Source organism: Lolium rigidum, chromosome 3 (assembly GCF_022539505.1).
Source record: "Lolium rigidum isolate FL_2022 chromosome 3, APGP_CSIRO_Lrig_0.1, whole genome shotgun sequence".
Classification (NCBI taxonomy): domain Eukaryota; kingdom Viridiplantae; phylum Streptophyta; class Magnoliopsida; order Poales; family Poaceae; genus Lolium; species Lolium rigidum.
In genome coordinates this window covers 348,481,239-348,492,942 of record NC_061510.1, presented here as the reverse complement: position 1 = coordinate 348,492,942, position 11,704 = coordinate 348,481,239, and the positions used below count along the sequence as shown (strand labels likewise).

At 54.0% G+C, this 11,704-nt stretch overlaps 1 protein-coding gene across 1 annotated transcript; it reads right to left on the bottom strand.

Moving 5' to 3' along the window:
* Nucleotides 1-2,195: 2,195 nt before the first annotated feature.
* LOC124704021 lies at nucleotides 2,196-5,097 on the bottom strand. Its single transcript, XM_047236252.1, has 7 exons — nucleotides 4,929-5,097; nucleotides 4,661-4,824; nucleotides 4,519-4,556; nucleotides 4,296-4,383; nucleotides 3,950-4,183; nucleotides 3,403-3,468; nucleotides 2,196-2,617 (listed from the first exon to the last, which is right to left on the bottom strand). Exons 1-7 carry the CDS (start codon nucleotides 4,975-4,977, stop codon nucleotides 2,423-2,425), a joined length of 834 nt encoding a protein of 277 aa, XP_047092208.1. The 5' UTR covers nucleotides 4,978-5,097; the 3' UTR covers nucleotides 2,196-2,422.
* Between the last annotated feature and the right edge of the window lie 6,607 nt (nucleotides 5,098-11,704).

Genomic DNA, 11,704 nt, shown 5'->3' with positions numbered 1-11,704 from the left:
TCTCCTCCTCCATCACGATGCCGCGCAGCCTGCAGATCACGTGGGCGAAGCTCTGCCTTGCCGCCCGCTCTAGATTCACATGGACGGCGGAGGAGGAGCGGCAGGACGTGCGGTGGGTCGCCGATGACGAAGCGATCCGCGTCGCGGCCGAGGGGGCGGCGAAGAAGGCAGAGTACGCGGATCAGATAGAGGGGGCCGTGGGTGGCTGGTACGAGGCCGCCGATGGCTGGTACGAGGCCGCGGAGGAGGGGCCGTCCCCGCCGCCGAGGAGCAGGCCGTCCACCACCGCGAGATGGTGAAGCTCAAAGCCGCCATCGAGGAGGAGGCCGTCCACCACTGCGAGATGGTGAAGCTCAAAGCCGCCATCGGGACGCGTCTCGCCGAGCTCACGCAAGACAACCGAGCACGAGGCCTCCGTTCGGGCCAGTCGCCGCCGTTTAGGCGACCTCATCGGGTGGAAGAACGAGCTCATCACCTAGGAGACTGCCCACCGCCTCCTCTAGATGCCTTCGCCCAACCGGCGTGCCCACGAGGAGGTTGTGGAGGTGGAGCTAGGCCGGCAACTGCGGCAGCATCGCCAGCAGGCGAACAACGAGGCTTGGGACGCCGGCCGCGTCTACCTCGAGGCACGGGACGCTGTGGAACGCGCCGCCGCGCGCGAGCGCGAGTTGAGCGGGAAGCGGACCATGACGCCGCAGGAGGCCAAGCGCGCCCGCGCCCTCGCAGCGAGGACGGAGAGGAGGATGGCGGCCGCGGAGGAAGGCCGGAGAAAGGACGCCGCCGGGCCACCCAACTGGTAAGCTAGAGTGGAATCCTCACGCATAGAGACCGCCGACGTCGAGTGAAATCCACGGCCGCGGCGGCGAGTCGGCGGTGAGGCATGAGTACCTAGGCTAGTAGTATGTAATATTAAGAAAACTGTAGTACGTTTAATTTTAATGAAAAATGAAGTTATCCCTATGACACGCGGGCCAGGGGGACAAGGGGAGAACGCGAGCGGTCAGCTCTTGGTGTCCGCAGACACGAGGCTCATATTTAGGCAGGCTTTGGGTCGTCCCGACGCCGCGGCCATCCATTTTTTAGGATGAGTTCGCGTGTTGGACCGTATTTTTGTCCAGTTTAACCTATCCGGAGACGCCGACGCATGATGGGTCGTGACGTTGGAGATGCCCTTACGTGTGGTTAGGTGGCACCTCTCGGACACTTGCCCGTTGGCTCCCACTCTTTGGGTTAAGAATTGCGGCCAAGGCCTGTACGGGGTGACATCGAGGGCGGTGACGACAAGAGATGACAATGATGCGAGCAGCTATGATAACAAATCAAACGGCAAGAGGTGGAATGCTAGATTGCTAGTACATTCCTAGGTAGATATAACTCACATTTGAGAAGTTGTCAAAAAAAATTGCAATTCTAGTTTTTTGAAGTATTACAAACAAACAAAAATCATGTATTTATATCACGGGTTGAAGTTTACTCATACAACTCTTTGTGAAGTTATATGACATTACGTGACCTCCAGGAAATGAGAAAATAGAAATTGTGGCTTGGTCACTTTTTGATTTTTTTTTTGCACAGGTTGCATACGCTTAAAAATTTGCACACACGCACCGTAATAATATACTATACATGCATGACTTACCCATAAATTTTAAAAACTTTGATACCGTGATTGTTTTTCTATCATTAAATGTCACTACGTAAGTTCTGAAAATTTGCTTTACATAGAGTTGGTCGACAACAACAATTGCGTTGTACGACGGAAAGTGAGAATAATAGTGTCCTCCGATAAGATTGCAAAATTGAGGCGGGCGACACAATTCTAGAACGTACCAATCTGTCGGCGTCACCCACCGTCCAAATTAAGTCGATGCAAAGTACGCGCTGATCCGTCCCAAAGCACAAACGATTTTCTGGCTCTAAGCGGTGACATAGAATATATATGCTGCATTTGAGAACTCTTGTCGCTCTTGTCTACTTCGCCCGTTCACACGTACAACAGTTGCTTCTAATTTGTGAACACCTCTTTTCTTATGCTTGAGGGTATCACTGATGTCGTTTTGGCATAAACCGTTATTTATTCGGTGTGAATATGTATACTTTGAAAGAAAGTGACAAGCAATTGCAATCAGATAGGAAGATAATCAAGAAGCACACAGTACACATTATAAGAAGTTAAGAACGCGCGTACATGCATGTGACACATGACTCGTCCTGCACTTGATTAAACTTGGCTTTACAACTGATCAGAATCGTGCATATGTTTGTCTGTCAGCTAGGTACAGGCATATGCACACTCAGACACGCAGCATCAGGAATCAGAACATAATTTACATGATTACATACATACATAGCGGTAGCGGAGCTTTATTAGTGAAGCATTATGGACATCTTGTTATCTGGCCGGTTGGAGATTAGGACGCGATTAGGCCTGGATTGACGTGGGCTGGATGACGGCGTCCAGCTCGGCCCTCATGCTCTTGTTCTTCTCCACGTTGTAGTCAGGCTGCAGCTCGTCGGCGGCGGCGACGCCGCCCCAGATCTCTGGGATCGCTCGCCGGAGGCTTCCGATGTTCTCCAGCGCGTAGTCCGCATCCTTGCTCCTCGCCCTCTTGCCAACCTGCAGGTTCACCAAATTGATTAACTTTTCAGTGTAAAAACATCAAGTTGCTCTATACGTTAGCCTCAGCGTTTCTTTTGACGTGTCTGAATTAGAATATACATGCGGGTCCTCTTTGGTGACGGCGATTTGTACTCAAAGTTGGAGTGGACACGTTATCTGTCGATCGTGGACAGAGACAATGGGAACTATTTTGAGTGATGTGATGTGCCAACGATTATTAATGGGAATTGATTGAGAGAACAGAAACGGGCCATTCGGATTCGGTTGGGAGATTTTTTCCATCTACTTGTTCTGCCGCTTCCTCACATTTCAGCCAGGCAGGATCACACATTTTGCTTGCAAATGCCAGCCACAAAGCTTCCATGTGCAATATCAGGTTGTAGTGATAGTGCCCAATAATGTAAACGCGGATGGCCTAATGGGAACCTGCCTAAAGCAATCTCAACGATAATTGGAAGAAATGGGAATAATGCATCCCTAATCAGCGTGCACCGGCCACCTGATGCATCGATCGACCTACCATGACTAACCATCGAAGGACTGACAGCAACGTCACTGAAAACTGAGTTGGCGCCACGAAAGTTTCGGCGTCGTTTAGCTGGTCTTGTTGCGCGAAACGCGTCACGTTTTTTGCTGTTCTAGATTACGACTTATGAGTTCTAAATCATCGAGCGCAGACGGTTCACACACAAGTCTAAACCGGTGAGGAAAGATGAATGATATACTCGTGGCTCAACATAAATTAAGGCGAGAGATGGATTGAGACTGGTTGGATAGTTTACCAGGGCTGTGCGGAGGCCGAGGGCTTTCCCCGCCGCGATGTTCCTCTCGTTGTCGTCGAGGAAGAGCTGACAGAGCATGACAAGATCAAAATATTAGGTTTATGATGATCAAGCAGGGAGCACAAATGAAGCACGCAAAAATGACACCTAGCTAAGATTTTATAGTAATAAGCCTTGCTTTCATCGAAAGCTAAGTGTCGATAAGGGCTTGATTAGCTGCTAATAGTTTTCTAGTTAGTGGCTCGTGTTACGCCTGGTGTCACTTTCCGTTCCTCGTGGGATTCGGTTTGTTGTTACATTAAGACGTCGACCCTCTCTACGTCAACATTTCTATAGCATTACATTGGGACGGAGCTCCGTCAAGAAAAATATCCTGCGACAGGACAACTGGTTTGTGGAGCAGATGTGGTCAGAATTCAGAAACCACACCCAGTTCCTGAATCCTGACGAACATATGGTACACGCACACGAGTACACTGCTTGTAAGGTTTCAGAAAGATCACAGACGGAAGGTTATAAGGGTGGAAATTGGGTAGCAGGTAGTTACCGTTCGGCGAGGGTTTGTGCCGGCGGCGCGCAGGCCCGCGACCATGGCGTCGACGGACGGTTTCAGGACCACGACGGTGCGGTCGGCGACGTTGTCGTCGTCGTCTCCGTTCACCTCCCCGAAGAGGTGCGGGTTCATGGTCTCGAAGCAGACGACGTCGTCGAAGCAGGCCTCGTCCACGCCCAGCCGCTCCAGCGCCCTCCTCATGTGCGCGCGATCGGAGTTGGTGAACAGCTGCGCGCGTATGAGTGCATGATCAATCAGTCAGCAGAGGTTCTTCCACAGCTGGGTATGATCCATCAAGAATTACTACATATGTGAGTGGGGAGAAAGAATGCGTGCTTACGATCTTGCGCTGCGGGATGCTCTGCAGCAGCGCGGCGAGGCGCGGGTCGGCGGCGATCTTGTCGTAGGGCAGCCGCCCGTGCACGTAGCTGCATTCGCACACCGTCCAAACAGAATTATTAAGCTTTGATAGTGGAGAAATTAGAGGCGTAACCGCCCATGTTAGTTTCAGGAATTCAGGGGGAGGGGGGAGCTTGCGTGTGCGTTAGGTGTTGCGTGCTGACCTGTGGTACTCGTCGGGGTGCACGTCGTGGCCGAGCGCCTGCAGAAATTGACGATGAAAAGTTCCACATGTTAGGAACGCAAGCAAAAGGCGCGCGACGACGAGGGGAAAAGGTTGAGAAGGCCAAGTTGGAGTGTGCGTACGATGAGGCCAGCGAGGGTGCTGCCGTGGGAGCGGAAGAGGTCGACGCGGAGGGCGGCGGCCCTGTCGGCGGCGAGGCCGAACCTGGCGACGAGGAACTCGTCGATGTTGCGCTTCAGCGCCGGCCCAATGCCGGTGCCGCCCGGGTACAGCGTGTCGTCGAGGTCTTCACGGAGCAGAGGGAGAAAAGAATTCGTCATCAGAAACTTATTCTAGCACCAAGAAGAGAGACAGATCAGAAAGAGAGGCGTGAGCGTGTGATTAGCTTACCTAGGAGGAGGCAGTCGAAGGGGGAGTTGACGGGGCACTGGAAAGCCATGGCCGGCCGGGGAGAGAGCTGCGATCGAGGAGCAGGGGACGATGGAGGACGGAGCAGGAAGCAGAGTCTCTTCGGAGTCGGGATGATGTGCCGAGCGAGAGAGCGAGCGAGGGAAAGAAGGCGAGGGTCGAGGCGTTTAAATAGAGCGCGAGGTGAGGTGGGGAGTAGTGGATGACGAGGAATTTCTTTGTGGAGTGTTAGAGTGTACACATGTGGGTGGGTGAGGTGGTGGTTCCATCGGCTCTCCGCTTGGCTCCAGCGGCTCGTTTTCCTCGCGGCGGAACTCCCACGCGTCTCCGTGTCCGAGCGCGCGCGCGCGGCGCATGGAGGGTGATTTCTTTTGGGCTTCTGCTTGCTAGTTTCTTCTATTTTTTTCGGCTTCTATACATTTAGTTTATTTGATATATTGAGTTGTGAAATATCTGTAATGACCCTAGATACATAACAATATCACTAAATCGCTCTCATCATCCACCATATCCAGGGAACAACTAATCACAAAGATCAAATCATTAGCATATCATCCATTCATACCCAGATAAGATTGGGCATAAATTAACCATTAATCGGACCTTGGAAGGAGACGCAAACCACAGCCACGGGGCAGGGGAGCAAGGAGAGCGGCGGTGCCTGCGGGGGGCAGCGGCCGCCGCCGGCGCCGACGGTGGGGGAGCAGCGGCCAGCAGCGGCATGGCGAGCGACGGCGCCTGCGGGAGAGCAGCGGTCGGCACCGACGGCGGGGGAGCAGCGGCCAGCGGCGACAGGGTGAGCGGCGACGCCTGCGGGGGAGCGGGCGAGCGGTGGCACCTGCGGGAGAGCAGCGGCCGGCGCCAATGGCGGGGGAGCAACGGCAGGGCGGAACCGTATCGCTCCATGTTGACCAAGGTCACGATGGGGGGGGGGGGGCGTGTACCGTTTCTTCGTTTTTTTCGGTTGGCCATCCGGGAACTTGGGGAGTGGCAGTTTCGTGTAAATTCCACTCGAGAGGGGGGCTATTCTATATACCGGTTCGGCTCTCCGACGGAGAAGCCCGGGAAACTGCTCTGGACAAGTTTCTGGCTATAGATAGGATTGGGGCTTCTCGGTAGGAATAAGCTGGGCTGAAGCTAGAGACATCTTTTGGGCTTCAGCGATCCACGACCTCGAAGCCAGCCTAGAAGCTGAAAAGAAGTCAGCCTAAGCCTGGTCATGGTTTGGTTATAAACCGGCCAAACTGCGAACCCAGTCCCATTCGGTTTGTTTAGACTGGCTTGCCAATAAATAAAATTAAAAGAAAAGAGGTCGTAGATCTATCTATCTTAAATTAATAAGGCCGTTGTCGGCAAGTAATAAAGGTTGCTGAAAAATAGCTTACAAACATCGATAAACAAGCAAACGAAAGATTAAAAAAAACAACAACTTTTCATCAAGGCCATCATCTCAAGGAAGAACCAGAGCGGAGGAGAAACAACGCCGTGAAGCTCACCACCGGGAATCCTGCCACCGTCAAGTCCTGGCGCATGGCAGCCAGAATGCCATCCGCCTCCACCTCCGAAGAAGGTACCAACCTTCTCAGCCTGGATCGTAGGGCACCGAACCGTCGGCAGGTAGAGCAGCTCTCCCTAGAGCACGGATGAGCACCAGGGGCATCATACCAAGGACAAGAACCATACACAACCCACGTGAAAGACCAAAAGCCTCGCCGCCGCCAACGCACTGGCCACCCAAAAGACTTCAGCTTCAGGATGGAGATCGCCGAAGAAGACACGGTAAGAGCCGCAAACGCAGACCATGACACACACACACATGCAGGACGGACACCTTCCGCTGACCCAAGGCGGTGTCTCCAAGAAGAAACACAACGCCAAAGCATCGTCGCCGCCCAATTCGGAGATTTAGGTTTTCACCTAGGCGCGAAGGAAGGAGGGAGGGGGATATACCTTAGCATCGCCTCCAAGGAGGAAGACGGCGTCCAGGACGTCGCCGACGCTATGACCGCCGGCCAAGGATTTCTCCCGACCAGAGCCCCCTGTCCTGCCACCCGAACCACACCCAACACCAACGTGAACACCGGATTCCATGGCCTTGGGGTGGGTACCACACGGAAGCCGGCCTCCGTCTTCGGATCTGCCACGGGGTCGACGGGGCAACCACCGCAACGCTTGACAATACAATTTGTATCGCAGTCCCGTCTGCAAGGGCAATGCACTCAGTGGCGTCATTCAGTTCGTGCTAAAACTTTAACCTCTTTGACAATGAGTGGCGGAACCAGGAAGTGAACTGAGTTAGGTCGGAGAAATAAGCTCTATTTTTTTTGATAGAAAAATAAATGTATTCAACAAAAAAAATCCAAACCAATTCAATTACATATTTCATCAAGTACAATTACAAAATGACTATGAAGAAGTAGAACATACAAAATAGAGCTACATTTTGATAAGATAGTATCATACCATTCCAAGGAGATGTCAATTGACAATTGAAACATAATTTTTTCCCTGATCCTAGTTGTGCAAGCTAGTATGCTGAGATGCTTATTAAATCAATGGATCAACCTGTTGTAGTAGAGTGGGATAGCTTATGATGATGATCTTGATATGCTTCTGGATTTGATGAACCTTCACCCCCTTGAGTTAAACCTGCTTCTCTTGGCTTTTGCTATATCATCAAGATCTCATATCTTCTGCTGAGTTATGATTTGGCTAAGCTCTTAATGATTCACTGGATGATTTCCTGATGGTTAACTGGGTTTGTGGATGAAGAATAATTGCTGTTCTTGGGGATTTTCTTGGTCTGGTCGATGGATGGAATAGAAGTGTGGTGCTTAGGCAATGGTGTGCTGCAAGTAATATACTTATATACCCTGCTCTCTTGCTATCCTTGGTTGACAGTACACACATATAGAACCTATGTGTGAGCTGCTTGTAGTGACATCATTTGATTGTACAAGTTCCTATGTTGGCATGCTTTTCCACTAGTGCAAGGCACCTGTTGTGGGTATACTTTATGGGTATATCAACGGCATGGCCTAGATCCGGCAAGCCCGGGTGGCCCATAGATGGTGGTGAGGCGTGTGGCCCATCGGGCGGCCCAGTTGATGTAGATCCTGAAGGATGAAGTCCAGCCCAGGAATAGGAAGCCGGATCTCTACCGACCTACGAAGGAGGCCGGATCCGTGACGGCCCATGAAGTATCCGGATCCAGCACGTACTTGGAGGAAGGCGGATCCTTGACGTACACGGCAAGACATTGTACCGTAGTTAGGCAACTTGTATTCCGGCTAGGACTCTCCATGTAAACCCTAGATCCGTGCGCCTTTATAAGCCGGATCCCGGGAGCCCTAGAGGCACAACCACAACTCATTGTAACAACGCGAAAGCGCCCGGATAATTCCGGACAAGCAGCAGTAGGCCCCGTCATCGTGCAGGTGTTCCGAAGCCGGGTAACTCGCGTACCACCGTCCCGTGTGCACTTCGCCCTATGGCCCCTACTTCTTCTCCCCTCCCGAGGATCCCTCCTCCGAGGTACCGTCGATTAGGCAACGACGGCTGGCGCCCACCGTGGGGCCTGCGGCGTCTGGAGGCCGGAACCGGGAGGGTTCCGCCATGGGAAGCTACGACGACACCATCGCCGTGGGGCGTGTCCTTTACGCCGGAAGTCTGCCGATCGTCCCTCCGGATGAGTGTTGGATTCCGGCTAAAACCGACCCCGTCAAGCTCTCCATCGTCCCGCTTGGCGGCATACACATCTTCATCGGGGAAACCGTCGATTCCGACGGAAACCCACCGGTAAGTAGCGCCGACGCGACCGCCGCCGAGCAGGACGCAGCCGCGAAGATCCGATCTGAGACGCAGGAACTTCCCAGCGAAGATTCCGCCTTAGATCTGAAAAAGTTAAAACCCACCCAATCCGCCCCTGAGCAGGAAATAACGGTGGAAGACCAATGCAGATCCGCCTGGGTCTCCCAGGTGCTAGAGAAGCAAAGGTGTCACTTCGTGCACTTCCTGGCCCATACCGCCGGAACCGCCCCTCAAGAAGCCGGAGCTGGTCCCGAGCAGGTCGTGGCCCCGGAAAACAACGCTGCTCCGGATCAGCAAGAGGCTGTCGGAGAAAGCGGAACTCCGACTGAAGAGCCAATTTTGGGAAATCTAAGCCCAATTTCCGGAGACACCCAATCCATGGACACTGAAGAGGTCGAGCGCAAGGGGAAGGAATATGGATACGGTGAACAGCCCGAAGTTGATTCCGCCGCAGCCAAAGCAGGTACTTGCAACCGTAGCGGCGCCGGGAGAAAACGGATCGAAGAGGCAGGCACCCAATCCGACCCCCGCCCATCCCACCACGGATCTCCGATGTCGCGGGAGCGGCCCCGTAGGGATTCTTCCTCGGAGAGCCTCCGTCGCCCGAAGAGATGGTCGCACAAGCAGGCATGGATGCGGTTTATCGCTCGGATATTCTTAACAAACCCATCACTCCCGAAGACGTAGAAGCTTTAGAAGCTAAAAGAGTGGAGATGCTGGCCACAGCATATAAATTCAAGGTCACCGCAGCCGCCATGCTGGAGGAAAGGAAGCACGCCGCAGTTTTTGTGGAAGACTTCATCCAGCGTGAGCAGGAGGTGGACGAAGGATTGGCAAAATTCAAGGAACTCCGAAAGCATTGGGAGGACAAGATCGTTGAAGCTCACCAGGAGGTCGAAAAGGTCCGGCGTGAGATGATAGCTCCCCGCAAGATCACCTTCGCAACTCCAACGGAGCAGCAGCCGTTCGCAACCCCAAAGGACAATATGACGAAAGCTGCGGAGATCCTGAAGAAAAGTAACGAGGAGATTGGCATCGACTACGTACGCACGCTCGTCGCTTCAGCGGTTAAACAACAGAGCAAGGCAGACACTTCGCGCAAGTTGGAATCTAACCCAGAGCACTGCGTCTCCACTGCGCAGAAGGACGCCCACGACAATCACCATCGAGATGATGAATCGCGAACCGGATCCTCGGAACGCAGAAGGAAAGCCAGGGAACACCCAAATCCGATCCCCGTACCATCAAAGACGCCACCGTCGATCCGAGAAAGGGAAAGGATGCAATGTACTCGGACGAGACAAGTACCGCAACGCCTCTCCTCCGCCTAATGGTTACCCGCGTCCCCCTCGCCGCCGTAGTCCAGCCGGAAACACCAGGCCTCAGGGGCATGGTGGAATTGTTATCCGCGACAACGTGCTGCCCTCAAGAAACAGGAACAGGGAGCGCACGCCGGAACCTCGCCGGAATCAGAACAACGATCGTGAGCCCGAGCCTAGGAGGAGCCGGAATGAGGAGCGCGACCCGAGCCCCGCCGGAGCCGGAACGACCAGTGGCAGCCAGCGCCACGGCGAAGGCAGCCGCAGAGCCGGAGCCGCACCGGGAGGGCCGGGGAGAATCTGAAGGCGGAAGCAAGAGGTCGGATCGGCCCCCTCGCAGATCTCCCTCACCACCACCTAGCGGTGGCGGCGGAGGTGGAGGCGGAGGCGGTAGCCGGAGATCTCGCTCTCGCTCGCAGTCCCCCCGTCACGGCTTGCGCGACGCGCGGGAACGCCTCAACGAATACAGAACCGACTACATCGGACCGAAGTGCTTTGGCAAGATGATTCGAGAGGAACCAAAGCCAAGGAGCTCCCTCAAGCTACCCGGAAACCTGAAGCATTATGATGGCACCGAAAGGCCGGATACCTGGATTGAGGATTACTATAATGCAGTAACCTTTGCCGGAGGAACCCTTAATATCGCTCGCCGCATGCTCCAGCTTGTACCTTGTAGGTCCATCCCGGATCTCGGCTCAGCCGACCTCGAGAAAAACTCCATCTTTTGCTGGTTTGACCTGAAGACCGCTTTCGAGAAACACTTCGCAGGCACCTACAAAAGACCTGCCACGGCAAGCGACTTACAAGCTTGTATCCGGAAGAAGGGAGAATCCTCAAGAAACTTCCTCACACGATGGTTGGCATGCAGGAACGAGTGCGAAAACGTCGACCACACCACCGCCATGTACGCCTTCATTGGTGGACTCGCAGAGAGGAGGATTGCCGAGACATAAGCTCACTTGTTTGGCTAACGCCAATAAACCGACTTTGGATGAGATGATCTCCATTGCCGGTGACCACACTCGCCGCCGATGACGATGCGGGCGGTGATATCGCAGCTACAGCAATCCCCCCGCACCAACAAAAGAAGAACCGTGATAACGGCAACAACAGCGGCCATAAACGCAAAAACCCCGATGACCGAAGAGTGGCGGATCCGACATGGTCGCCATGGTGTTCCAACGCGGAGGTTCGGGAGGCGGAAGAGGACGCGGCCGTGGAGGCGGAGCCGGCAGGGGCCGGCAGCATGGCACCGAGGTCACGACCGGCGGATCCCGCGCCCCGCAAACCTACGAAGAGTACAGAGACATGCCCTGCCTGGCCCACTTGGATCCGGCTACAGGGAAGTCCACTCACACCAACCGCAACTGCAAGTGGGTCAACGACCTAAAGAACGACCCGGAGGCAGGATACAAGCGAGCCCGGAAGCACCGCCCACGCGGCAAAGGAGGCAAGGGCAAGAACAAGGACAAAGAGGAAGACAGTTCCGAGGCAATGGATGAGGATGATAACTCGCCGGATCCCAAAGCCGGATCCGCAGGTAAATCCAACCCCTTCGAGAAAAAGAGCGTGGGGGCTTACCACACTTTCCTCGGAACCCCAACAGTCCGCGCTACAAAATCAGCTACC

What these genes read in the sequence shown, in the direction of transcription:
- LOC124704021 (XM_047236252.1), bottom strand. Translation starts at nt 4,977, where the DNA reads ATGGCTTTCCAGTGCCCCGTCAACTCCCCCTTCGACTGCCTCCTCCTA. An exon ending in CACCCCGACGAGTACCACAG is followed by an intron (nt 4,384 to 4,518) that starts GTCAGCACGCAA and finishes GTGCGAATGCAG; the next exon opens with CTACGTGCACGGGCGGCTGC. An exon ending in TCGGCCTCCGCACAGCCCTG is followed by an intron (nt 2,618 to 3,402) that starts GTAAACTATCCA and finishes GTGAACCTGCAG; the next exon opens with GTTGGCAAGAGGGCGAGGAG.